General features: G+C 38.3%; 6 protein-coding genes, 1 non-coding gene and 1 pseudogene across 14 annotated transcripts; 4 read left to right on the forward strand and 4 right to left on the reverse strand.

The window, feature by feature from the left end:
- The first annotated feature begins 305 nt into the window (after nt 1–305).
- Nucleotides 306–3,200, forward strand: LOC121802492 (peptidyl-tRNA hydrolase 2, mitochondrial-like). Of its 2 annotated transcripts, XM_042202174.1 has the most exons (8): nt 306–468; nt 623–858; nt 940–998; nt 1,768–1,827; nt 1,909–1,978; nt 2,552–2,621; nt 2,826–2,852; nt 2,927–3,200. In XM_042202174.1, the coding sequence occupies exons 1-8, from the start codon at nt 453–455 to the stop codon at nt 2,974–2,976; spliced, it is 588 nt and encodes a 195-aa protein (XP_042058108.1). In that variant the 5' UTR covers nt 306–452; the 3' UTR covers nt 2,977–3,200. The 2 variants fall into 2 exon arrangements, with proteins under 2 accessions (XP_042058108.1, XP_042058117.1); XM_042202183.1 differs by lacking the exon at nt 2,826–2,852.
- Nucleotides 3,201–3,595: 395 nt separating this feature from the next.
- Nucleotides 3,596–3,682, reverse strand: TRNAY-GUA. The gene is given in 2 exon segments: nt 3,596–3,631; nt 3,646–3,682. It is a non-coding gene; the product is annotated as a tRNA-Tyr (tRNA).
- Nucleotides 3,683–4,249: 567 nt separating this feature from the next.
- LOC121756327 (binding partner of ACD11 1-like) lies at nt 4,250–6,791 on the reverse strand. Its single transcript, XM_042151839.1, has 5 exons — nt 6,505–6,791; nt 5,830–5,933; nt 5,672–5,747; nt 5,069–5,146; nt 4,250–4,991 (listed from the first exon to the last, which is right to left on the reverse strand). The coding sequence occupies exons 1-5, from the start codon at nt 6,508–6,510 to the stop codon at nt 4,404–4,406; spliced, it is 852 nt and encodes a 283-aa protein (XP_042007773.1). The 5' UTR covers nt 6,511–6,791; the 3' UTR covers nt 4,250–4,403.
- A 628-nt stretch (nt 6,792–7,419) lies between these two features.
- LOC121756309 (heat stress transcription factor A-1-like) lies at nt 7,420–11,054 on the reverse strand. Of its 3 annotated transcripts, XR_006040914.1 has the most exons (4): nt 10,692–11,054; nt 8,520–9,857; nt 8,302–8,380; nt 7,420–7,692 (listed from the first exon to the last, which is right to left on the reverse strand). XR_006040914.1 is itself a non-coding variant. In XM_042151817.1 (3 exons), exons 1-2 carry the CDS (start codon nt 10,917–10,919, stop codon nt 8,556–8,558), a joined length of 1,530 nt encoding a protein of 509 aa, XP_042007751.1. In that variant the 5' UTR covers nt 10,920–11,054; the 3' UTR covers nt 7,420–7,692; nt 8,520–8,555. The 3 variants fall into 3 exon arrangements, 2 of the variants coding, with proteins under 2 accessions (XP_042007751.1, XP_042007759.1); XM_042151817.1 differs by lacking the exon at nt 8,302–8,380; XM_042151825.1 differs by lacking the exon at nt 7,420–7,692 and having other exon boundaries at nt 7,699–8,380.
- Nucleotides 11,055–12,460: 1,406 nt separating this feature from the next.
- Nucleotides 12,461–16,449, forward strand: LOC121802505. The gene is made up of 13 exons (XM_042202188.1): nt 12,461–12,664; nt 12,770–12,868; nt 13,322–13,379; nt 13,578–13,658; nt 13,750–13,824; nt 13,916–14,163; nt 14,268–14,339; nt 14,896–15,012; nt 15,099–15,180; nt 15,289–15,335; nt 15,471–15,552; nt 15,790–15,885; nt 15,975–16,449. Exons 1-12 carry the CDS (start codon nt 12,465–12,467, stop codon nt 15,871–15,873), a joined length of 1,245 nt encoding a protein of 414 aa, XP_042058122.1. The 5' UTR covers nt 12,461–12,464; the 3' UTR covers nt 15,874–15,885; nt 15,975–16,449.
- A 561-nt stretch (nt 16,450–17,010) lies between these two features.
- Nucleotides 17,011–20,867, forward strand: LOC121756334 (histone acetyltransferase MCC1-like). The gene is made up of 6 exons (XM_042151852.1): nt 17,011–17,221; nt 18,836–19,058; nt 19,143–19,287; nt 19,516–19,615; nt 19,694–19,922; nt 20,478–20,867. Exons 2-6 carry the CDS (start codon nt 18,937–18,939, stop codon nt 20,620–20,622), a joined length of 741 nt encoding a protein of 246 aa, XP_042007786.1. The 5' UTR covers nt 17,011–17,221; nt 18,836–18,936; the 3' UTR covers nt 20,623–20,867.
- LOC121792731 lies at nt 20,654–22,648 on the forward strand (annotated as a pseudogene).
- Nucleotides 21,263–24,884, reverse strand: LOC121756342 (inositol-tetrakisphosphate 1-kinase 1-like). 5 transcript variants are annotated; one of them, XM_042151895.1, is made up of 3 exons: nt 22,481–24,884; nt 21,972–22,388; nt 21,263–21,572 (listed from the first exon to the last, which is right to left on the reverse strand). In XM_042151895.1, exon 1 carries the CDS (start codon nt 24,784–24,786, stop codon nt 23,830–23,832), a length of 957 nt encoding a protein of 318 aa, XP_042007829.1. In that variant the 5' UTR covers nt 24,787–24,884; the 3' UTR covers nt 21,263–21,572; nt 21,972–22,388; nt 22,481–23,829. The 5 variants fall into 5 exon arrangements, with proteins under 5 accessions (XP_042007829.1, XP_042007814.1, XP_042007822.1 ...); XM_042151880.1 differs by having other exon boundaries at nt 21,263–21,885; XM_042151888.1 differs by having other exon boundaries at nt 21,729–22,388.
- Nucleotides 24,885–26,098: the final 1,214 nt, after the last annotated feature.

A 26,098-nucleotide genomic window follows, 5' to 3' on the forward strand; every position in this document is an offset into this window, starting at 1 on the left:
ATAATCACCGGCTACAAAACACGGTCCTTTACGTGTATTATATTAAAGATATTTTTTAATCAAACGAACCGTTTAATTTAATTGATGAGTAAATGACATTATTTAACTCGCTAAACGTTTAGTATGATTTTTCTACTTCCATATCATAAACAATTTCACCTGAAATTTTCGCTGACTATACGATTGAGAATGAATGAATTCAAATTAAAATTTTTAAGATTGTATTCTATAATTGCGAATAAACTAAAATTCGATTTTTTTAGATAATTTGCTCGTGTTCTTGCTACACAAAATTTGAAAAAAAAACAAGTAAAGGCCAAACAGAGCCCTATTCCCAGCCTGAAATCTGTGAACTTCCAATTCCATTACTTCTCCGAGTCTTCTCCCACTCAGGCTAAAACCGCCCTCTTCAATCCGGGACGCCGCGTATCTTCCTCCTCTCGAACTCTTCGATGCAGCTTCTCACAGGTCTCGCTCTCTCCATCTCTCTTTTCCAGTCGATTGTGAATAGTCCAATTCTGTTTATAATTTCCTTTTTTTCTGTATGATTTTCTCACTGTGCAATGTGACAGAGTGTGTTTATTGTAGAGATTTTTCTGACGAATCGGTGAATTGAATGCAGTGCAGAGTGCTGCTTTGGGGTTTGATATGATAGAGATGACTTGGCTCAGCGCATTTTTGATTGGGGCGGGTTGCTTCGCTCTAGGATGCCTAATTGGATTGAGGCGTTCTTCCCGCGCCGCTCGGCGCTCGTCGAAAGGTGCTGAGGTTAACGAGGAGGGGAGGAAGAAGGTTAATCGAGGCAAACCGCTGCTGGAGGTTGAAAAACTAGCTGAAATTATCGACGATTTCAAGATGGTATTGTTTGTAGTTTGTGTGTGTGTGTGTGTGTGTGTGTTTATGGTGTTGTGTGGTATGAATGATGATGGTTGAGTGTAGGTTTTGGTTGTGCGGAATGATTTGAAAATGGGGAAAGGGAAGATTGCTGCCCAATGCAGGTGAGTGTTTCCATGATGATTGCTGTAAACATGATGCTTTGGCTTCTTTTCTCTGCCATTGATTGAATTAATTGGTGGTTATCTTGTCTTTGACTAATAGTGTTTTTGTATGATGCTCCAAGTTTGTTGAATCTTAGAGGTACTACCTATATAAAGCAATTGCTTAAGTTGAACAGGTAAAAGGGAATAAAAGAATCTGTACGCGGTGGTAAGCTAATGGAGCATTAAGTACCTGGATTTCTAGTGTGTATTTTAATGTTTTCAGGTTACAATTCTTGATTTTGAGGCATGAAAGGTTAATGTCTACATTGTCTAGGACGTCTCAAAATACCAGCTTGCCTGGAAAGTGTGGACTACTTACTGTATGATGTATTTTGGATGAGTGTGTGTATAAATTATTTTTCTTGAAAAGGAACTAATGGCTTCTATTCTTACTAACTGACATTGGTATCTTACAAGTATCACCTGGTTTATTGTCCATATAGAAACCTGGCAACTTGAATCTGGTTATGAAGAGAACCATAAAAGATCATTGAAGCATTCACGCTGCATCATCATTATAGTGTATGGGAAACATATTAGAAATTAATATCGTGGAATCTGTTGGTATATCTAGATACTCATTTAAGTCCCGTTGAAATCTTGTGGCTCTTTTTTTCTGGTCCGTCTATGTCTGAAAGAAATTTGGCGTGCAATTACCATTACTTTTGATATACGTACATAGATTATTACTGTGGCCCAAAGTAGAGTAACTTTCCTCTGGTTGTAGCCATGCGACTTTGGGGCTGTACAAGAAAATCCTGAACCGGGCACCAAAATCTTTAAGCAGGTACATTTTGACCTGTTGAAAATGATTCTCATGGGTATTATGTAAACATTTGTTTACTGCTTAAATTTGATCTTGATACAGATGGGAGATGTGTGGGCAGGTTAAGGTGGTGGTGAAAATTGAAAGCGAGGATGATATGCTTGTTCTACAGGTCAAACTATTGCATTTCCTTTTTATCGAATGCATTTGTTTTAGCTTCTATGACTATACCATCACCAAGAATAGAAATATTAATGCTGCATTATTTTGTTAGAAGCAAGAATGACTGTTGGCAATGGTTATATTATCATTTATCAATAATGCATTGTTATTAATGTTGTGAAGCATGTTGTAGTGCCCTATATTAAGTACCAACATAAATATACTTTGTAGATGATTATTTACTTGTTCCAGAAAAGAATAAGAATGTCAAATAAAAACGATCACATCTACATTTCAAGAATCAATATGTCCCATCTGCTAGGATATTTCTTCCCATCTGCTCATGCGTTTTCTCGATAAGGGACAGTGTAGTTAATCATAGAATCACATGCTGGACTAGAAAGAGATATGATTCGAGATGGATAAAATGATTTCAATTACTTTGATCTTTTGCGTAAATACTTAACTGCTGCTAAATTGACATACTGGATATATTCTCAATTACATCTCACAAAGAAGTTGAAGTTCTAATACCAGTAAGCCGCTATATTTAATGTCTAACCCCGTTGTGTTACTCATGCAGGAACGGGCAAAATCACTGAACTTACCAACACATGTTACAATTGATGCTGGAAGAACACAGATTGCTCCAAGTGAGTAGCGACAAACTACTTTGTTTCCTGATGTAGTTCTTGTGTTGGGAATGTTGAAATGATTATATTGATTTTTATGTTCAATTTGTTTTGAGATGAAGAGAGAATATGCTTTACACTCATCCCTTTTTGCGATAAGATGATCACCCTGTTCCGGATTAACTTCATTGTCTAAAAACATTCATCTATTTCCTGTTTTTTCAGATTCAAGAACTGTCATGGCAGTCCTAGGTTAGCTCTCTCTCGCACACACGCATAATAGACGAATATGCAGAATCGACTTCTAATTCGAAGTTTTTGTGCAGGACCAGCGGAGCTAGTTGATGATGTGACTGGTGGATTGAAACTTTTATAGTCAGCTTGAAACAGGAAAATGTGAAAAAAAAACGACAATGATGACAACAAATTTGATCTGCAGATGCGATTTTGCCAGGATTATATTTATCGTTTCTTCAAAATTGTCAGCAATTGAACTGTAGAATGAGATCTCCCATGTTGCTACCATATTAACATCAAACAGTTTGTAGTTTTCTGAATGATCTTATAATCATCAGCACCCTTAGCATCACTTTGATCATACATCTCCCCTATGTGCTTATTCATTGATTTTATATTTATATTTATATTTATATTTATATTTATATTTATATTTATATTTATATTTATATTTATATTTATATTTATATTTATATTTATATTTATCGCGTGTCCGTGTCATGTAAATTTGAATTCAAATTGAATCCAGTAAGATCAATGAATTAGTCATCATAATTCCTAAATATCCAGCCTACCCCACCTTGCTTAATTTCAGAGGTTTTAACAAAACACATGATAAGATCCTTGCACGTTTATTTATGTTTCAGTAGCTTTTTATAAGTTTTAATTCTTATACTTGTATTATTTAATTAAATTATATTTGAAATTCCAAGTAATTGACTACTGGGAAATACAAACCTCCAAAAATAAAACAAAAATCCGACCTGCCGGATTCGAACCAGCGACCTAAGGATAATCTGCAAACCCACTACAGTCCTCCGCTCTACCAACTGAGCTAAGGTCGGATCATGCTACAACGTTGCGTTTTATAAAAGATAACTTAATGCAAATTAAAAAAAATGAAAACAGATGCACATAATTCCCAAATGAAGCTTTACATTTTTTGTATTTTCTAAGTTAGAATATGGAAAACACAAGAGCTAAACCATCTTCATTCGTTTTACCAAAAATATGTACAAATTAATTTACTATGGCTTATTTGTCTATGAAGTTGATTTTGTACGTTACAGTAGACTACCAATCTTAGGATTACAAAAGAAACAAATATTAACCTTTGCCTGAATTTTCAATTTTGAGTAGAAACACGCATAACATAATTTGAAACAAATACTTCCTCCATCCTACTTAAAGTGACTCGTTTTCTTTTTTGAGACTGTCCCAGTTGACATGTTTCCAATTTCCAAAACATTTCTCTACTTTATTCTCTCCTCCATTAACTCACAAAATAACACATGCATAATCCCGTGCTGAAGGAAATGCTTCACTTTAAGAGCGGGACAGAGGGAGTATATATGAAGCTGTAATGCTATCGAATCATATAAATCTACTACTAGTAAAATCAAAGATGGTAAATGCTTGCCAATGACTCAATATCTAAGAAGTAACTTCTTATTCAAAAAGGCAGTCACCAAATGTTCAAAAGGAGAGGTAGTTCTAGCTAAACGATTCAAGCATCAGAAAGCATGTAGTATGATATATACACAAATTATTCTCACCTCATATAGTTCAGAGAATCAATCCCTTTGGAGAGTCTGGTTTTTGGTCGCTTGGAGTCGGAGTCGGATTTGTTGTAGTTGGATCAGCATTGGGTGAATCAGTTGTGTCGAGCTTAGTGTAACCTTGAGCTTCATTTCTCCCCTGCTCTTCCTCCGCGACTTTCTCCAGCGTTTTCTGTCCAACATCCTCGGCCACCTTCTGAACCCGGCTGAAAGCACCGGTTACCCACGTAGCGCCAGTCAGGACGTACCGGTTTTTCATGACGGCTGTTCCTGCACTACTGACGGTCTGTCCAGCAGCAGCAAAAGCTGTCTTAGTCTTCTCGGAAACCTGGAACTTCTGGTCTACTTCCTTCACTTTATCATTGACTATAGTTGCTCCGACAGTGATTTTCTCACTCAGTCCGATCTTCTGATCCAGCGATGCTACTGTGGCTGAAGCAGTTGATGTGAGTTGGTGCCTCTCGTCGAAAGACTTTGCCCTGTTAAGGGCGTCTTTCCCTAATATAAAACCCTTGGCTACCATGCCGCTGACAACGTCCTCTGCCTTCTGCGCAGCAGCTGCAACACCACCACCTGCATCATCGCCTTGTGATGCCTGGAAAAAAATATATGTTCAATAAATCCACGCAAGAGGTTGCATTTAAAAAAATGATGAAACAAAAGTTTCAATACTGAAGCTGCTGCCGATGCTGGCAGCGTATAGTTTGGTTCAAGGGCAATGGAGACTGTCTGGTCCACTATTGTAGCTCCCTGCAAAAGATCAGAAATCTTAAAAGTTTGCCTTCTACAACGAAACAGGAGTTTCTTCCTATATTTCACGTTTCTACAATTCATAGCAAATACTCAGAAATCAACCTGCATTTGGCTGAAAACAAACCTCAGTAATCAGTAATTAGAAAGTCTTTGAGATGGAGTTTCTTTATGACAATCACTTGTGAACATAAATAATTTAGGGATCAAGGAAAGGAAGGACATTCAACTGTAAGGAGAAAACAAAATTTTTACTCTGAAAGAATGATCAATTTTTGGCTCAGCCAAAGTCTCGAATTACAAATGTCAATTTTTACGGTAAAACAAAATGTGAGGTCCCATCAGTTAGTCCAAATGGTTTGGATTTGTGAGCAGTTACATACTAAATGGTTGACAAATAAATCTCATTTTCCTAAAACAAAACAAAACCCACTCCCAAGTCTAGCAGATGTGAAAAAAAATCATGTACAGTTTCATAGTATAATCTATTTCCCACAGATAGGATAAGAGCATTGTGAAGGGTACCGAAAGAAGAACAGCAGTCTCTGCATTCTGAGCATCGACGAAAGTGACATATGCAGATTGAGATCTCTCATTTTCACTGAAAAACAAGAAAACACAAAATGAGAATTTCCAACCAATATGGAGCACGAGTCCGAGCATCTAAGGATCTGTGACCGAACCTTTTCATTTCAACGTATTGGATTGCCCCAGTGAAGGAAAAGAACTCCTGGATGTCTTGTTCTGTTGCACCCAGTGAGACATTGCTCACTTTCACAGTCTTGGTCTGCCATAAACAAAGAAGCTTACAAAATGAGAGAGAGAGAGAGAGAGAGCTAGGGAATGGTAGAGGCGCGCGAGAGGTCTTTAAATATACAATTCCAGTTCAACGTCATAAACATCTATCCTTGATAAATAATCACATCCAACTCAAATAACTGAAAGTAATAACACATCAAAATATTAGTCCCTATCAATCTCATGGCGATAAAACAGTTACTGTTATCTATGAACACACACACAATCGCATATATGATTGATGGATAACCTCAATTCCAGTTTAATAGTGATATCCTCACGTGAAAACATCCAAAAATGCTCAACAAATTGAAAACCAATCAGGAAAAAAAAAGCTATAATCTCACCTCGATCCACTTCAGCAGCACAGTACCAAATCTAAAATCGAAACCAAATATTCACGGAAGCCTAAATTTCTATTTTATCTTGCTCAACAATCAACATAAATACAACGAAAAAAAAACGGGAAGAAAATTGAAAATTCCAACGCTATTCGACAAATTCGTGCCTACCAACACAGAAAATGAAAAAAAAAGTGAATCAATCAGATATATGCTGACCGTCATTGCATGCGCGTGCGTGGGATCAGAGGAGAGATGCGAGAGGGGTTTGAATCTGTGAATAAACTGCAATAATCCGTGCGAAGAGTTTGTGAGAGAAGTTGGAGATTTGAGTTATGAATTTGTCAGGCTTGGAAATTAAGGTTCCATTTTTCTCTACAGTTCAATGACCGATGCGACAATCTCAAAAAGTTAATTTTGCATGGGAATTTTAGGTGGATCAAATCGAATCGCACTGAACTTCACAGGAGAGTACCCCGTTTTTAGGAATTTAATGTTCTCATGAGAAAGCGATATAAAACTATATTTGGAATAATAGGCAATTTTATTTTGGGCCGATTGATAAAAAAATTGTCCAAATTTCCCGCACATTAAAAATGTCATTATTATGAAGTTTAACATTATTCATATTTTCTTATTTCTTATTAAGCTTTAATTTTGTTCAAGTGGTATGACAATCAAAATTTTGAGTTTAATCTCCATTTTCATAATTTTCACCAGTTTGGCGATGCATATGAAGTAATATTATATCAACAATAACACATAAGCGACCTGCATATCGTGTGATAATTGCTAACAATGTTAACTTCTTCAAGCTGATTTTCAATTAAATTTTCATATTCAAGATTTTTTTCATTTTGGGATAATTGCAAGATTTCTCATTTCGAGATAATGCAGGCCACTTAAACGTGCATGCAAAATCTTATCTAATGTTTTAGAATCAAACTAAATTGACAGCGAGTGCTATCTGATCCATCGTAGGAGCCGCGCCGCAAAGGAGTGTGCAGACGCCGGCAGGAGGCGCAATAAGACAGCATCGGAGGAGCCGTGAAGGAGCAAGGAGGCACTCAAGCACCTTATCGGAGATGCGTCAAAGCAAAGAGAGGTTGGAAAACCATAGCACAAAGACAGTCGTAAAAGTGAATGCAGTTGCATAGAGATCTTAAAAGAAAATTGATCCAAATTTTGCAGATACACACGCTATGAACATGAAGAAAATGCATAACGAAGCTTAGAAACATTGTTTCGACTCAAAATGATTCACACATTTTGCGTCAAAACATATTCTGTCTATATATAAAAAACAGTATATCAGACGGATGCAGCAGAAAAAGGCTTCTCACTGCAACAAATCGCCCACACTATTTAGTAGAGTATCTTTGTGTCCAAACCTGATGCTACACCCACCTGAACAAAGGCAAAATCTTCAATTTTCCACATCCTATTTTACAAAATTCTACAAATCTCAAACGGTTTCAAGTGAAAATGTGGAATAGCATATAAGTGGGAGTCGACACGTTATCGTTTATCATGGTTTTGGGTTAAGTTAGGACACATGCTTATCAATTTGGTCTGACCTGTTGGATCCGGACAACCTACAGGGCTACCCGAAGGTGTGACCAAATGGGTGTTACTGAAGATGTAGGCCCAATGGGCAGTAAATGGATTGCCGTCTGGTTCGAAAGAGGGATGGATTGATATGAATCCCACACCAGTCCCACATGAAAATGTGTATAGTAGCATAAGTAGGAGTCGGCTTTTACCTTTAACGATGGTTTTGGGTTAAGTTGGGGATCTTATGCTTATCAATTTGGTCCAACCAGACGACCAACAGACAAGGGCTACCTAAAGGTGTGACCAGAGGGGTGCCACTGAAGATGTGGGCCCAAGGGGAGCAAATGGATTGTCATCTGTGGACGTCCGGTTCGAGGGGGTGGGGGGTTGGATCGATATGAATCCCATGTCAATTCCACATGAAAGTGTCGAATCACGTATAAGTGGGAGTCAACCATTTACCTATGATTGTCCACGAAGTGACAATGGATCCACCGTAACCGTCAGTGTATCCATTTTCCATAAAAAATGATGGATCCAACTGCCATGCGTCGGACAATCAATGGACTCATTAGTCAAAACTTTGGTGTCATGTAGGTAAGCATATATAGTACATAGACATTGAGGAATGGGGTAAAATGGGCTATGATTCATCTCTAGTAAGCTGAAGATAAATATACCTCTGAAAAGGGTGGTTTCTGTGGACAGATGCTTCGTTAACCGATCTTCGCAGATGATGTGAGAAGCCCCATCTGTTCGGTAAGATTATTCAAACTCTTCAGCCTGTCCCATTCACTTTCTAGTTCGGTCAACTGATCCGTGCTCATTTCATGTCCCAGATCAACAGCATTTATCTCATCTGTTTTCTCAATAAGGGAGGGACTCTCAGGAAGAAACTGTTCCCAGAATACATCATTTATGCTCGGAAGCTTGGGAATATCATCACTTACACCCGGCAGCTTATGGATATCATCACTTATACCAGGCAGCTTATGAATATCATCACCCATACCTGCCAGCTTATGAATATCATCGAGCAAAATGTCAACATCGTAATCTTCCAAAGGTTCATCTGACGGTGGAGGTATAGGGGCATCGACAAACCCAGGAAGTGCATCCACAGAACTGAAATTTGTAGGCTCGGACCCCTTAAATGGCTCATAAGGAGGGTCGATGCTAATTCCTGGACTGATTCCTTGTGCGAGAACGAAATCAGGTGCCCCCGTGCTTGCCTCCGGAAAGAGGGTATTGTGAGCACTAGCATGCGTCAGACATGAGGAAGATTGGACCTCAGACAACGCGGACGTATTGGGTAAAACCTCTGAAAGAGCCACTTCTGATATTCTACTGGTTGAACTACTACTATCTAATAAATCCGAGGGAGAATGTGCACTGTCAATCAAGAAATCATTAGGATTGCTCAGTTTAGACTCGGACCTATTTGACGTATCCATTTTCATGATTTGTCTCAGCATTGCCTTTGCAGCTTCATTCATCAAAGGCTGATATTTGACAATCTGTCCATCGGGCAATGTAATACTCAAATTGCGGGCTAAACTTTCTTCATCCTGACTCGGTAGCCTCCTTTTCTTGTTAGCACCAGAAATATGTCTACCACTATCATTCTGCTGATGTACCATCTGTGATACAAAGCCAGGGCTTTGCATAGCTTTGGCGAGGAAGGACATCATTTGTGTTTGTCGTTGCTCCATTACATGAACACGCTGACCAACAGTCTGCAATTGACTGTTGGTTGTTTGTTGCTGTTGCCTCAACCTAACAAGTTCTTGCATGAGAAGATTCTTATCTCTCTTCAACCTTTCAACCTCTTCCTCCATCCCAAATTTGCCAACCTCAATGCAAGACGGGACAGGGGGGTTCTGAACTTGAACGTTTTGCTGTTGGCCTTGTGCGTGGGATGATTTACGCCTGTTTATGGTCTTCAGTAAATGCTTGCGACCTTTAAGAAACCCCTCATTAGCAAACTCCCAACAGTCGGGATCAACTTTCCTGAAGCCCTGATTGACACCAGAAGGGGGCAAACTATAAAAGAATTACTGAGGCTCGACATACACAAAAAAACACAAGATGATAGGTGCGCAACATCCTTAAGCACTCGATCCTAAAGCTTTTTATATACTCCAAAATTATACCAAAAAAGCAGCCTCATCAAATGCTTTCACAGCAGTTCAAATTATTTTGCAAACAGGAATCTAAAGTAGCAACAAAAATCATTTGTTGCTCATACACTCAATAGACATGAATTTACTGCTTCTACACTAAACCAAAGCAGTTAGATATAATTTTGCAAACCGGAATCTAAAGAAGTAACTAAACTCCTTTGTTTATACACGATGCAACCTCGATCAACAAATAATTTATTGCTTCTATACTAAACCAAGGGGGATCTGTTTGTTCACAAAGCCAAAAGCAGAGCTAAGCTGATATGGTATTTTTAACCCTGAGCTCAAACGCAAAAAACCATTACCAAATTCCAAAATCTTCAACCGTCTTTTATATTCCACGGTTTTTATTCATAGCAGTTCTAGAAGATGCTTATCCAAATATATTTTGTAAAAGTAAACCTAATCATTTGTACCTCACAATCAAGCAACTTCAATGAAGATAACAATTACTACTTCTACATTAAACCACCCAATAGCAGAACTGTTAGGTCACAAAGCAGAAAGCAGAGCTCACACTCTAATGTCTTTATACTGAGTTCGAACATCAAAAATCACTATCGATCTCAAAAATCTCGATCAAATTTAAGAATTTTTATGCATTTTGTGCGCATCTAACTTCATTAAAAAGACTTGAAGCAAGAAAAAACAGTAGAGAAAATAACTAACGTAAGTATTCAGCTGGCGAACGAAGCTGGAGAAATTGTTATGCTTGAAATACTTAGGCAAAAGGTCTCTAGCGAACTCCGGCACGTTCCAGACAACAAAGCTGTTGCTGTTCTTGCTCCACGATACCACCGCATCCGTCGCCGGATCATCCACCATGTCGTAAGTCTTACTCAGAAACGGTGGCGGCGACGTCGCCACCGTTGATATTCCTCCTCCTCCAGCCTCCATATCTACTGAATCACAAGGCGCGGAAGATTTAAGAGAGCGAGAGAAAGAAGGGGGAGGGATGGGGCAGGAGAGAAGAGAGAGGAAAGCGCTAGAGATGGGTCGAGAATATGTGTGTGTGTGTGTGTGTGAGAGAGAGAGAGGGGGGGGGGGGGGGGGTGGGGGAAGGGGTGGAGTGATGGGCTTGATTTTTTACTGATAGTAACGGGATCGAGAAAAATGGAAACCCATAACACGGTCCCTTTTATCAAAGAAATTGTCGATAAACTATTGATCTGATCCTAAAGCTGCAGCAACATGAGCGGTAGAAAATTACGAGACATAATGATGAATAATGAAGGACGAATAATAAGAGAATGAGTAAATTATTAGAAATGGCCACTCGCCCCGAGAAAATAATCTGCTCTGATACCATATTAGAAATGAGTCATTTACCCTTTAAAAGGTCTTATAAGGGGGAAGGTTATCCACACTTATATAAATGATCTAGGATAATTACCAAGTCGACGTGAGACAAGAATTATGAATTTTAACATGAATAAAAGTTACACATACATATAGCGATGATTAAATGAGTGTAGATGTGAAAAAGTTGGCCGTATTAGGAAAGCGATTGTGGCAATATCATAAACGCTACTAATAACTTTTTTTTCTATTAAGTGATATAGCACCAAATGAAATGCTCCATATAACATCTTTCTCAACTATTCACTAATTAATCAAATTCCATGACATAGATGACAAAGAAAGGAATCAAATAACATACTTATTTTTTAATGAAGATCATAATTTAAAATTCTAATTTACTGATATTATATTATATATTAATATATTTAAAATTGTCAAAATTTATTAAGAGTTTTACATTGATTATGAAAATATTTATTTTATAAAATATTTAAAAATGGTAATGTGGACTAGCAATATTGAAAACAAGTCAATTAATTATATGTGTAAAATAATAAACCATTTTGTAGATTTTTGTGAATAATTATGATTTATGAATAATAATTATAAGAAGAAAGTAATAGTGTCGAGTTTTTTTCTTATAATAATCAACAAAATAGCTACCAGAATTGTCATGCTATTTTTAAGCCTTTTAGGCATAAGAATGGAACATTGATCATTTTTTACCTAATTTTGGACTTTTCATATAATTACTATAGATCTAAATTAATTATAAAACACATCTAATTAAACACTTAAAACTGACAAATTAAATCATTATTGAATAATATCTAGAAAAAAAGGAACAACTATTCGATCAGATAAGCTTTCCAGTTATATTAATATTTTATTTTAGCTACAAGTTGCGAAAATAATACTATCAAAGTATTACTTATAAATTAATTTTAGCAACTTGGGATATATACTAATTTATCAAAATATTATTGTTTGATGGAATAACCGTCTGCCACGCAATATCATAATTTTAACGAGATATTTTTGCAAAATGCCACGTGGCAGAAAGGCCTATCCTCACTCTCTTTGATTATCAACTGTCCAACAAAATCAGGAACAGTAATTGAGAGTGAGAGAGGAGAAATTATGCTGTCAGCAGCTAACAATCCGTCGCTCTCTTCCCGCGTTTGCTTCTTCAGATTCGGAGAGCTGAATCTCAGCTCACGATTGAATCTCCGTCGCCGACGAGCTGCCGATCGGTGCTGCAAAGCGTCTCTCATTACGAATTCCGATTCATTCGAGGTCGGGAGGCTGATTGGCAGTTACGGATTTATGAACATTACTAGGTTTGAATTCGTTTTCTTCTTGTATTTTTTTACGATCCTGTGCGTAGCAAAGTGTTAGAGAAGACTGCGAATGATGACTTAAATCAGTAATTCATGTTTTTGCAGTTACTCGGGGCCGCAATCGGCGACGGACATGGAGTATATGGCTGGAGATATTGGGAGATTGAGAGCTCAGGATGTTGGGGAAGGAAGTGTGAAAATTAGGTGCGCCTGTGCAGTTGCTCACATATATGCGTGTGTTGTCTCTTGTGTGAGTTTATTGTGGGATTGAGATGAGATATTTAGTGTGGAATTGAAGGAAGCTTAGTGAATTAAATGAGTTTAAGGAGTAATATTTGAGTTGGTTCTCCATTAATCATACATTATATCACACACATTGTGTATGTGTTCGTAATGCGGATTGGAATGGGATATTTAGCTTGAAATTTAAGAAATATTAGTGAATTAATGGAGTTTTAAGTAGTAATTGTTGACTTGGTTCGGCCTTAGTCATATGCTATATTTACATTGTTGATTGTACTTACATAAGTGTTTGTGTGAGTATGTGTGTGCTTAATATGAAATTTACGAATAGAAGGTATTTTACGTAGTGTTTCTTGACTTGGTTTGCCATTATCGGGTGTGCTGCTTATATTATATGTGGCAGCTACTTTGCAGATTGTATGAAGGAAGAATAGCTCAAGGTCCACAGAGAGGTAGCTCCGTTATTTTTAAGGTGATGATTGATGCATTCATGTGCTATATGTTCGAATGATGTTATGTTGTATGTAGATTTCGAATATGCCAAGGATTGTAGTTGGAGAGCCAGCTAAATTTGCTGCCTTGTTTGTAATGTTCTGTTCACTGAAGCCTAATGAACCTTTCATGTTTTTTGCTGTATTGCTATCCTAATTGGACTTACAATGTCATGAAGGTCTACCCTGGTCAGCAAGTTGGAGGCTTCGAAGCTGATTTGATGGCTGCGAATGAGCTCGGTGCACATGCTTCCCTTCAAGTATTTTGTCTCGACTCCTATTCTTGACCATATGTTTATACTTTATGTTTACATGCCTTCATTTTATAATATGAAATGCTCGTTGTTGTAGAGCAATTCAAAATCCATAGCCTGCTCGAATATTCAGGTACTTATTGGAGGATTTGAGACGAAAACTGGTGAGCAGGTATGAATCATCAATGCTAAAAATTTCTTTGCTGAAAGTTAAAATTTCGGGTACTTACTAAAGGAAAATATAACATGTTTTTTGTCTGCAGTGGCTTGCTTTTCGGAATGATGGAAAGTACACTGCTGCTGGCTATGCACAAGTTGCGAGTGAAAAGATGACAAAATATAGTGATGTTGGAGGGCAGGCATTTTGGAATCCGTTCGAGAAAAGTGAAACTATAAAGAGGAGAAGATACTTCATTACAAAACTTCTTCAGGGAGCAATTCGTGGCTTAGCTTACATGCATGACCACGAGAGGTTGCATCAAAGTCTTGGACCTTCTTCTGTTGCTCTTAAGTATGCCTCTTAAAGATTTCTGAAAAACAAAATCATGTTTATTCCTTTCTAAAGTTCCTTTGTCTGTTTGACAATTTGAAATATTTGTCTTTTGCAAATTTCAGTACAATTGCAGAAAAAGATGCTGCTTATCTGGTTCCAAGGCTTAGGGACCTTGCCTTTTCGGTTGATATAAGGTATGGCCTAAGAGGGGCGTTTACTTTGAGGATTAGCCTAGATAGCTAGAAATAGTACACATTAATCCATTGTTTGCTAAGATGGATTGGAACTTCAGGATATCTTGAGTTGAGTCCCTTGATAATTTCTATCGTGCGAGCTAATTTTTCTTGATTCTTATCCCATTTAAAAGGTAGGATAATGAGGATAAAAATTCTCAACCAAGTACTTTATCAATCATGAAGAATAAACATTCCTTAACAATATATGGTTCATCATTAGCTTATGAATATTAAAGGTAACATGAAAGTAGGTGAAATCCTCATATATTTAGACTCATCAATTTTCTGTTGCATCTAAATTCTGCTACTCTCAAACCTCGAGTAGTGATTTTATTTGGGTATGGTCCTAATGAAGATGGACAATATCATAGGCTTGCTCAAGAGGCCGAGCTGTATAGTAGTAATGTCATTTACTCTTAAGTTACAAACGAATGAAATGGCTCGCCAGTATGGCTTGGATTTGAAAGCATAAGACATCCTCTTAAACTAATTGAAAATTTTGATGGCTTTTAAGATTTTCTGAGCTAAATGGAAATTCAAATCCACTATCGGAAGGGCTCTGGCGAAGAGCATCTGCTGCTGGTGCTTCCACTCCTATGGAGAAACGAGCATTTGGAATTGCAGATGATATGTATGTTGAACGATTCCACTTTTTATTTCAATTAATCTAGTAACATATTTTTTTTTGTTTATCTTTGTATTTGTGGCTCTGGACAGATATGAAGCTGGTCTTCTATTTGCCTATCTATCTTTCATACCATTTTGTGCGGCAGGAGTGATGGACAGTCTTTCATTGCGAGTGAGTCACACGTGAATCTTAGTTTGATTGTAATGCGTACACATTTGTTTTTAATAAACTATGTCTGCTATCATAACGCTTCTGATCAATTATTTGTTGAATCATCAGAGGCTTTTCGAGAATACCTTCCAACTCGATATCCAAGCAATGCGAGAGTAAGTTGTCTTACTTGGTACTATTGGAATGATACATTTTCATGCAAAGCATGTCAGCTCTCAAATGTCTATACAGAGTTTCTAACCACTAAACATTTCTCGAGGCTCATAGTTTATTTACTTGCATCGTGGCAGATACTGTTTGGCTGATGATCGTCTTGTGGAAGCTGTTAAATTTCTTGATCTCGGGGATGGTGCAGGATGGGAGTTACTTCAGGTTGTTACTTCCTTGTACAGCGTCTATTTCTGTTTCTTTTTTTGCTCGATTTCCTCAAGCGACAAAAGCTTTGTTATCTATTATGTTGATCGTCAACCTTCGCCCTTTTTAACTGTCTGGAGTCGTTTTAGCTACATTTCTTGTATGCTCGCGTAACTCTCCCTCTTCGCAAACTGATCCGCTGGCCATTTTCCTGATGTCTTTTTCGCTGATATTCTCCCGTGCTTGTTTTCTCAGGCTATGATGAACCGTGATTATCGACAGAGGCCAATTGCAGAAGCTGTTTTGAATCATAGATTTCTGGCTGGAGCTTTCCTCTAACTTGTAGCCTAGGTAACATTATTTTCTAAATACAATTCGAAATTTTTTGTTAGCAATGCTATTTTTATGGAGTTTGAAACAAAGAACTACAAATATGTCAGGTTGTTGCAGAATGTAGCTAAAATTGCCTTCTCTTCATGACTAGAGCTTGATCTGCTCGTGTCATTTTTGGGTCGAGCACATCGCACGTAATTTTCTCGTCTCGTGATTGGGCCGAGCACATCGCATGTACTTTTCTCGTCTCGTTATTGGGCCGAGCACGTCACTCATACTTTTCTCGTCTCGTTATTGGGCCGAGCACGTCACTCATACTTTTCTCGTCTCGTTATTGGGCCGAGCACATCGCACATACTTTTCTCGTCTCGTGATTGGCCAAGCACATCGCACATACGTTTCTCGTCTCATGGTTGGGTTGTCATACATATTTTCACTTTTTTTCAAGATCATCCCTAATGGATTACCTTCACCATTTACCCCTCGTTCCTCATCAAGCATGTCGCACATGATTTGGATAATATGATGTATATTTGATGAGGCTTCTCCTTATTGTGAAGTGTATTGTATTGCAAAAATAAATATCTCGAATTTTCACAATATATCAGGAATTAATAAATAAGCTACAAATTATCTAATCAAGCACGATGAAAATTCGAGAAGACGCAACAGATTTTACTATTCTAGCTTATTCACTTACAAATGAAATAAGTAAGTACAAAGCTAATCGTGTTTTGAATACATCGTAAAACCGTCGTGAGAAATAATTTGATATTTTTGGTATTTTATATTTGAGATTGATTTATAAATATGAAGTAGTGAAAAATGTATTAATATACTTGCTACATATTTACTCTTCCATAATAATTTAGAAAAATATTAAGCTTTCAAAGTTAATAGTATCTGTAGATTTTGAATAAGTGACTTTTTTATTGGATATTTACATAATTATCTCCCAATCAATTTGAAAATCACGAGTGAGTTTAACACTTAAATCTCTAACTCCAACTTTTTTTAATAATTTCTTTAAATTACTAATAATTAAAATAACTAATAATAAAATTGATTAAAATAAAATTACGCAGGTTCGATTTACTATTTAAAATTGATTTAATTTCGATAATCGAATTCGAATAGATCCCACAACTGATTTGCGCATGTAGTTGGTTGACTATTCACTCAAAAAAATTCTCAAGAATATAATATACGGAAAGGCGAGTATCGACTACGCTGAAGAAGGTTTGAAATCGATAGAGGGATTTATTCCCTTTTGCAATCCGAGTTTTTATTTCGTATCAGCGAAGGAAAGTAGAATAATCGATTCTTTCTGGTCCCCTTTCTGCTTTGATTAAAGGTTGGAACTTTGATTTTTGTTGAATCTTACAGTTTCGATCATCTGTTTGCACTCAAAATTGCTCTTATAATTCGATAGAGCGTTTGCTGATATGGTAGATGTAACTTTTGCAACTTTTTTTTTTATTATTTTTTTTAATTTTTGTGCTGTGTAAATTTGTTATGCTATTTTTTTGTGGAGAGCTGCTCAACTGATTTTGCTGGTTTCTTTCATGTTCGATGCTTGTTATCTTTTTTTTTTTTAAAATTTGTGTTGATGAGTTTCAGATGCTTTGTTGGACGAGTATACCTTGAATTGGTCGGATTTGGAGGAATTTATGTGTTAAATCAATTTGAGCTTTGATATGATCGTTGTTTTTGTTTGTTTTTTGTTCAATGAGATTTGTGTTTCTTGAGGTGGCTGAAAGGAAAAGGGGTAATGTGAAGGAGTTTGCATACCACCTGTTATATAGGATGTGCTGTGGTATTTCATCCTCTAGCTTTTCTTTTCCGATTGGGTACGTGATACCATAATATCGACACGAATGGATAGCTCAGCCGTTAAGAATTTAGACAGACTAGCACTAGCTATGCAAAAATGCAAGATTGATTATTAAGTTATTCGGTTTGTGCTGTTTCACATTGAAGTTGTTTGGTGATCTACTCGAAACGGCCAGTTGTTGCAAAAGGCATCTAATTTGCTTTAGTGTTTGTGTTCAGGTTCTTCTAGTTGTTAAGAAACTCCATAAGTTAACAATCTTATTGAACTTCTCATTGGGTGAAATAATAGCCTTTTTTGAGAATAACTGACTTAGATGGTGTGTCCTGCTTAATTGATGATTGCTAGGAATTAGGATAACATAATATATGGGTGCAGCATAGTTTTTACCCATTTGGAATTTGGCATGGTTGAAGACGTTTCATCACTGAAAGTTTGGAAAAGTAATTTTGTATCCATTTGGATGATGTGGCGCAAGCCACGATCTGAAGGGCTCCTTGGCCAAGTCACGAGCCTCATTCCTTTGTGTGCTGCCTGTTGCGCCACATAAGATGGTGGCGTGACCTCGCCTTATTGTCATTTTTGCGCTAAGGCTGGTTGGTTGTGGCATGCTTCCTACACAGCTATTTGCACAGTAGCTTTTACAGAAGCTTGGCACATATGTTGTGGCTGATGCTTTCCTGGCACAATTTTTTTGCCACATTCTTACAAGCTGAGAAATATGTCTACACCACCTTAATCTTATGATTCTAAAATCCCACTGGAAGAATTTATTGTCATGACCATGATTTTCTTCTCCTGAGTAGCTGAAACAGCATGGGGGTGGCTGAGCACAGGAGGGATCTGTGTGTATGTGTGTGTGAGAGAGAGAGGCTCGTTGATGTTTTTGTCCCCTGTGAAGAGAGATAGTATGTGTTTCTTTTGTTTAAAGATTGTGCGAGGGACAAGGGTCATGTATTATTTGTATATTGAGACGGGGATAAAACTCTTTTGTAAAACATGGATATAAACTTCTGCATTTAAAGTCAGTGTTTCGCATAATTTCCAGTAGCTTATGTAAGACTTGATTCACTCATTTTTTCTTTTCTCTGCATGCATATCACTGTGAACAAATTAATGACTAAACTCCTTTAATAGGATTCTCAAGGCTGCATGGCTGATGTAATTAATGTTGCCTAAATGGAAGAGATCGTTGGCTTGTGGAGTTTCTACATACATAAAAAATTTTCTGGGGATTGATGCCATATTATTCAATGGTAAACATCAAAGTTCATCGCGGTCCAGTTATAGCTTATAGGCCAATACAGCCATCTGACTTGGTGATTCTTGAGAGAACTCATGGTGAACTGTTTCCCATAAGGTTAGAACAATTTCTGGTTGCTAAAAAAATAGATCAGTGTTTTCCCTCCTTTTCTTTTCTTAAAACCATCTCATGCTCCTTCAGGTATGAAACTGAATTCTTCCAGAATGTTGTCAATGGCCAAGATATTGTGTCGTGGGGAGCTGTTGATCGAAGTCGCCCTGATGAACAGAGTGACGAACTTGTTGGATTTGTTACTGTAAGAATTATTCCAGCCAAAGACAGTGAGGTGAGCCTTGGTGGAATTGATTATCATTAGATGCTTAGCCATACAAGTAACTATGAAAATGTAGGTTATGTACAAATTGATCCCTTATTTTTACCTAAACACTAAACACTCCTGCGTATGAGAATTCATCTCTCTTTGAAAACTTTACTTCCAGTAAAGCTGAAGTTTGTTTTGCACTGATAAGGTAGGTGTTCCCCTATTTCAATCGAGCTTTCACTTTTCATGCAGATAGAAGATTTATTGAGCTTTGACGCATCTAGAACAGACCAAACATTAGTATACATCCTAACATTGGGAGTCATCGATTCCTATAGGAATCTGGGAATTGGTAAATTGTGGTTTTTTCACTGTTTTCTTATGTAATAAGTAGGCTCTTTTGCTCAACTCTATGTTATCGGATTTTCAGCCAGTTCACTAATCCATGAGGTCACAAAGTATGCATCAAATCTTTCACGTTGCCGTGCTGTTTATCTACACGTGATTTCATACAATAACCCAGCCATACATTTGTACAAGAAGATGTCATTTCAGTGTGTAAGACGGCTGTACAATTTTTATTACATCAACGGGCAGCATTTCGATTCCTACCTGTTTGTCTACTACGTGAATGGCGGTCGATCTCCCTGCTCTCCGCTGTAAGTGAAACACTCCTCTATCAATAGTTTGCAAAAAAGTTTCTTTGAGTACCCATTGTTCATATATTCATGCTTCTCATTTTCAGTTCATCTGTTTTATATGTTACTATGTTAATCAGATACTTAGGCTTTGTAGTAGAATGCGACTCTTGGAGAAGGTCTCAACAGCCATCCTTAGCTATAAGTGGTTAAAGATAAGGAATCATGCATCGCAGCAACTTGATTCAGTCCATAATCTCATAGATGCATTTAGTTTCTGTTTGTCGTCTGAGGTCTAGAAAACGTGACCCTCATTCTTGTCGATAGAGATAAATGCCAATTTTGTAGTGAGTTATGAAAGAAAGAAAATGGAAATTTTAAATATTTCTACCTGACCTTACCATGGCAGATTTATTTGGCCAAAACATTTTCCTTCATTATATGTTATCTTAGGTCCCAGTCCGGGTTTTTTTCCAAAGTTTCTTCGATGATATATAATATTTCCTAACTTAATAATCCTAATTTGCACGATCGAAGCTGTACTTATTGCAAGTAACTCTGTGTTGCATCTTGCAGAGAGCTTGTCACATTGTTTGTCACTTATGCAAGGAGTGGATTCAAATCACTGGCTGCAAAGCTGTGGAAAAACGACGAGAGGAAGATCTCCAAGTGGCCCAAGTATAAAGAATCGGGTTACCTTCTTCCTACAGTTCAGTCCTAAAGAATCCTCACCAACGAGGGCTCTGGGTGCCATGTCGTCTGAATCCATTGACTCGGACAATGGGTACTTAAGAACCCCTCTCATATTCCTTTGTCTGCGTAATAACTTAATTATAAGCAATGTTGTATTGTTAAAAGTCTCGGCTATGTGTCTGTGGCCGTTGGCAAACGTGTGGGAGCATTGTATGTGCGGATGGATACCGTGTATTTTCTTGAAATGAGTATAGATGGGTATATTTCTAACTAGATGTGACTTCTCATCATGCATCTGTTGTAACATAGTTTTGCATATTTGTTTGGAGGTTTGAATGCTAGAAAATGGTAAGCTTTACTTGGAGGTTTGAAACTGGTAGTTTGATCTTCTACTGTGAAATTTGCCGTTATTCTTTATAATCGGTTGTTTGTTTCTTTTGTTAAAAGTGACTTATAAAAAGATTTGATTGTGTTAAAATTCTTTCTAATAACGAATAAAGGGGATTCTGAACAAAAGTGATAAGTCCTACTCCTGGTATGTTTCATAAAACAAATGACGTGTGTATAATTAAAAGTGGCAATTACAAAAGTGAGATATATGTTCTTAAATCATAACAAAAGAAAAATAAACTGTGACCTCTATTAAGAAGAAATATCACTTTTAGTCGTATAACATTTAAAGTACCAATTAAATTAAAAAATTTAAAGTGACAATTACAAAAGTGATATATGTTCTTAAAAAAATAAACAGTGACGTTTATTAAGAATAAATATCACTTTTAGTCATAATAACAACTAAAGTAATTAAATTCAAACACTTGGCATCCCCAATATTGCACACTCTTTGGTGGATGAATGGAGTATCAGTTTCAGCATCCACATCAGTTTTCCTTTCCGCCGAATATAAGATCCCGGGCCTAGTGGTGCTCGGTTTTAATGGTTCCAAACCCGAACGGGGTATCTCTCACGGCCACGGGCCTGTTACGTTTCAAGAAAGCAAAAAGAACAAGTTAATGACTCTCCACAGCAAGCCACTGTCAAGATTTTCAAACACTGCCACACTATAAAACGATGCTATAATCACACAAATTCCACACAAAACCAACTAAAATCACTCAAGAGAGAGACACAAACACAGAAACAACACGTGGACGCCTGAAGAAGACGAGAAGCTCGTTTACTGCATTCAGAAATATGGCCATGGCAGCTGGAAAGAGCTCCCAAAACTTGCTGGGCTCAACAAGTAATGAACTACTCAAATCTCATTATCTAGACTTGTAGACTTGATTTCCTGCAGTGTCAAAGGCAGGTTTCTATGCATTTAATGATTATTAGTACTTGTTTTATGTTTTCCAGGTGGTCAGTAGAGCTAGTTACCTGCCAGGGAGAGCTGATAACGAGATCAAGAACTTCTGGAATACCCGTCTCAAGAAAAGCTGCTCCGGAATTGAATAGACCATGACACTCATATGCAGAGAGCTCATCTTGATACTTGTGTTACCTCAGATTCTCAGCTGTAATAGATCAAGAAATCTACCTGGGAAGGTGTTGTGAGATCTCAAGAGGACGTTGCTAGTCTCGCGAAGCTTCTATTGGTGGTCAATATTTTACAGCTGGCTTCAGTTTCGCCTTCTCTCCAGATGGAAACTTATCCTAGCCTGGGGCAGCTCGAGTCACAAGCAGACTGCTATGTGATCCCTTTGAGATAGGCTTACAGTCAGAGAGATTCGCTGCAAAACCTGAATTTGAGACTCTGACATGCCAACCGAGCTTCAAAGACACACTTCGACCTGTCTTCCAGAACACAATGGAAACCAACAATGTGACGGATGTAAATAGCAACAAATTTGTGGAATCATCTAACATGTACATGGATTATGAAGTACCTGATCTCATCTCAGCATCTTCAGTGCATTTAAACACAGATCAAGAACCAAACAATTTCATCTCCAGCAGAATTTTCCATCCCTCCAGCGACTACTGATGCCTTAGAGGATATCCTCATGGACGACGAAGCAAGCAACTACTACTAGAAACAAGTTCTTGAATCTTGAGAAAGTAAAATCATGCTTCAAAATGAGCTCCTTTTTAATCAAGTATTATAAACAGTGTTTTTTTATTGCAGCCAACACAGACTGTCACCATGATCAATCTCATTTCTAGACAGAGGCTGCTAACAGATGGTGTCCCAAACACCGAACACTTAACAATGAGAAAACTACTAGATTTCAACCCTACTATTTCTTTGCTGCGACATAGACTCTCCAGCAGGTATGATCATATTCACCAGCAGTGTGATTCATGTTCTCCACAATTTTCTCCCTAAAATTTCTATGTATATTTTCTGTTTACTCTCACTGTAGAGTAGGTAAAATATGATACAGGAAACCAGTTCACAACTGATCTGCATGTTCTTAGCAAATTAGTTCAAACAACTATTAGAGGTGGTAGAATCTCTCCAAATCAACCAGAATCAACCCCATAACCTTAGAAGTCTCAGTATCATGACTAACAAGATAGCAAAATGTCATTGTAAATCATAACAGCAGTCTAAAAATTCTAGTTTAGGAACTGCAATTGCTTGGTTGACTATTCACAACTCCCGCTCCCTCTTACACTACAACTACAGCCGGAATGATCTTTAACAGACTGGACACTGTCATTGAAATGTGACTAATAAAAGCATTCATCTGAGATTATGATCAACTCCAAAAAACATCCAGCGTTTATGCTAGATAGAACATTGAAAATAATAAGCTGTCATCGTTCCAAACTATCTATTAGCCACAACTAAAACCGAAAACCGTTGAGAATGAATAATCTAACAACGAACATAATGAAACAAAATGGAAGCAACAGAGTAAGCATTCAATTAAGAAAATCTGTAAACATAGACATGTGTGTTTATATAACAAAAAGGGTGCAAGGATCTTGGAAATTCATATCATTAGCTGCCAACAATTCTGGCAATCATCCTTGAGCAAACATGAAATGAGTTGCTTTTATTTCAGTCTTGAAATCCAAAACAGTCAAATAAAAGAGATTAAAAACACATGATTAGCTTCCTGCAGCAGATTGTCCAAGCAAGTGTTGCTTGTGTTCAATCACATCACTCACCTCTTATCCTATTTCCGCATTGTTTCATCAACCACGGCGAACCAAATGGTGGTTGTTTACCACCACAACAGGCCATAATATCGGGCTCGGAGTCACAAAATCACTCAGTTATACTCAGCTAACAGTCCTTAGAAATTACGTCCGGCTTCTTCTGCACAACGTCGAGGAAAAAATCAGTCAAAATCGTCTCGTAGCATGGCATCTTGGCATACCCCGGGAAGTAATTTATATCGATCACGAGATGCCGCCCTTCAACGCTACTGTCCCTTATCATATCAAAATTGAAAAGGTTCAATTTCAAAGCCTCCCTCAACTGACTAGCTACTTCCGTCACAAAACCAGACGGCGGCAGCTCCGCCGCCTCGATTAACTTCTCCACGCCGTCACCGCTCCGATCCTCCGCAGTCACATTCGAAATCTGAGAAAACGACACCGAATTCTCCGAAACCCCCAATTTCTCCACAGAGATATCCGGCAACGACCTCCTCTTCACACACTGAACGTGCCTCCCCGCCACGTAGACCTTGAAAATGACCCCTCCGTGATTCACGAACTCCTGCAGCACAAACGGCTGGCGCAATTTCAGCCCTCGCAAGCCCTCCTCGTTGAAGACCAACGACATCTGATGAGATCCCGCGCTCCCGTTCGCCACCAGCGGCTTCGCAATCACCGGGAAACTTAAACCGCAGTCGATCGGCGATTGGGGATTTTCGACGGACACCTGCTTCGGCACCCCGACTGAGAACCCGTTGGAAATTTCCAGCTGGTCCACCGCCTGCAGCATGGTTACTCGATTGTGGAGGCGCTCGATCTCCTCCGGGAGGTCAATTACGACGACGTTTGGATTCTGATGAATGAGCTGCTCGAGCTGGTTTCGCCACTCCGGGTCGGGTGATTTGTGGATGATGCAATCGAAGGGGAATTGATCGGTCAAGGGCTTGGTGGTCTGGACGGGAAATAGATCGATCCCTCTCTCTTTGGTGAGATTGAGGAGCGATGGTTGGATGAAACTCTTCACTTTCTTGGGCGCAAGAGCATAACCTATGCGGTACCTCGTCGTAGATTCCTCCGACATCGTATCGTGGCTGGAATTCTTCGCTGGCTGCTGCTGTAGAAAGAGAATCAGAATTAGGGCAAACGATTTTGGGGTTTTCCACTTTTGTGTTTTTGCCGGTAATTTCAAATTTAATATTACTCCACTGCAGTGCAGTAGTAGACTAGTACTAGTAGGACTTTTTTTACCATAAAAATACATTCTTTTTTATTTTTTTTTGAATGTCTTACAAAATTAGTAATCTTCCTATAAGTTTGTTCTTTTCTTATAAAAGAGTCTCATTTTCCATTAGCAATGCTTTAACCATTTTTTTTTCTATTTCTTCCACATTTTACCAATTTTTACATTAAAATTCATGTCGTTCCAAAGTTTCTACTTTTATGGAACGGATGGAGTATTGAATTTAAATGAAATGTGAGTGAAATAAATTAGTAGAAAGTAGTTATACAATTACCATTTATAATAAAAATAAATCGAAACTTCTATTCGCGGACAGATAGAGTATAAACGGTAAAAAAAGTAGTAACTTCGGAGGAAATATTAGTAATATTTTAGTATTATTGATGTGCGATAGATAGGCTGCTACAGCAGAGGGCGCAGCGGCGGCAGCAGGCTGCGGTACCTCGGCCGATCCATCGTCGAGCTACAGTACCCCGTGACCACATTGCTGCACATATTCGGTTGTACTCCGCAACCGCGTTTTGGGGAAGCCTTATTCCGGCGACGCTTTAGGATGCATCGTCCGCTGTTTCTGCACATCGTGGGTGCTTTAGAGAGAAGATACATGTATTTTAGGATCAGGGAGGATGCAGCTGGCAAACCCGGACTCACGCCCTTGCAGAAGTGCACTGTCGCAAACCCGGACTCACGCGACCGACATGTTCGACGAGTACCTCCACATTGGCGAGTCGACAGACGTCGAGTGTCTGCAGAATTTTTGCGCGGGCGTGAGAGCGATATTCGGTGAGCGGTATCTTCGGAGTCCGAGCCCCGAAGACTGCTAGAGTCTGGTAGATATGCATGGGTCGGTGCACGGGTCCCTGGGATGTTGGGCAGCATAGATTGTATGCATTGGGAGTGGAAGAACTGCCCCGCCGCCTGGAAGGGGATGTACACTACTGGCTTCAAAGCCAAGCATCCCACGATGATCCTATAAGCTGTAGCTGACTACCGGCTGTGGATATGGCATGCTTATTTTGGAGTCGCCGGGTCGAACAACGACATCAACGTTCTCCAGTCGTCGCCCATGTTCAATGCTCAGTGCAATGGCGTTGGTCCCGCCATCACTTTCGTCGCCAACGGCAACTAACACAATATGTGATACTATTTGGCG

This window comes from Salvia splendens, chromosome 1 (assembly GCF_004379255.2).
Source record: "Salvia splendens isolate huo1 chromosome 1, SspV2, whole genome shotgun sequence".
Taxonomy (NCBI): domain Eukaryota; kingdom Viridiplantae; phylum Streptophyta; class Magnoliopsida; order Lamiales; family Lamiaceae; genus Salvia; species Salvia splendens.

Excerpts from the sequence above, each read along its gene's own strand:
- LOC121802492 (XM_042202174.1), top strand. Across the intron at positions 859-939 it reads TTATCGACGATTTCAAGATG|GTTTTGGTTGTGCGGAATGA; the intron begins GTATTGTTTGTA and ends GGTTGAGTGTAG. Across the intron at positions 1,828-1,908 it reads GCACCAAAATCTTTAAGCAG|ATGGGAGATGTGTGGGCAGG; the intron begins GTACATTTTGAC and ends ATCTTGATACAG.
- LOC121756327 (XM_042151839.1), bottom strand. Across the intron at positions 5,748-5,829 it reads CAATACGTTGAAATGAAAAG|TGAAAATGAGAGATCTCAAT; the intron begins GTTCGGTCACAG and ends CTTGTTTTTCAG. Across the intron at positions 5,147-5,671 it reads AGACTGCTGTTCTTCTTTCG|GGAGCTACAATAGTGGACCA; the intron begins GTACCCTTCACA and ends GATCTTTTGCAG.
- LOC121756309 (XM_042151817.1), bottom strand. The coding sequence starts at position 10,919 with ATGGAGGCTGGAGGAGGAGGAATATCAACGGTGGCGACGTCGCCGCCA. Across the intron at positions 9,858-10,691 it reads TTCGCCAGCTGAATACTTAC|GGCTTCAGGAAAGTTGATCC; the intron begins GTTAGTTATTTT and ends GGTGTCAATCAG.
- LOC121802505 (XM_042202188.1), top strand. The coding sequence starts at position 12,465 with ATGCTGTCAGCAGCTAACAATCCGTCGCTCTCTTCCCGCGTTTGCTTC. Across the intron at positions 13,825-13,915 it reads AGACGAAAACTGGTGAGCAG|TGGCTTGCTTTTCGGAATGA; the intron begins GTATGAATCATC and ends TTTTGTCTGCAG. Across the intron at positions 14,340-14,895 it reads GCCTTTTCGGTTGATATAAG|ATTTTCTGAGCTAAATGGAA; the intron begins GTATGGCCTAAG and ends ATGGCTTTTAAG.
- LOC121756334 (XM_042151852.1), top strand. The coding sequence starts at position 18,937 with ATGCCATATTATTCAATGGTAAACATCAAAGTTCATCGCGGTCCAGTT. Across the intron at positions 19,059-19,142 it reads GGTGAACTGTTTCCCATAAG|GTATGAAACTGAATTCTTCC; the intron begins GTTAGAACAATT and ends ATGCTCCTTCAG. Across the intron at positions 19,616-19,693 it reads CTATAGGAATCTGGGAATTG|CCAGTTCACTAATCCATGAG; the intron begins GTAAATTGTGGT and ends TCGGATTTTCAG.
- LOC121756342 (XM_042151872.1), bottom strand. The coding sequence starts at position 24,786 with ATGTCGGAGGAATCTACGACGAGGTACCGCATAGGTTATGCTCTTGCG.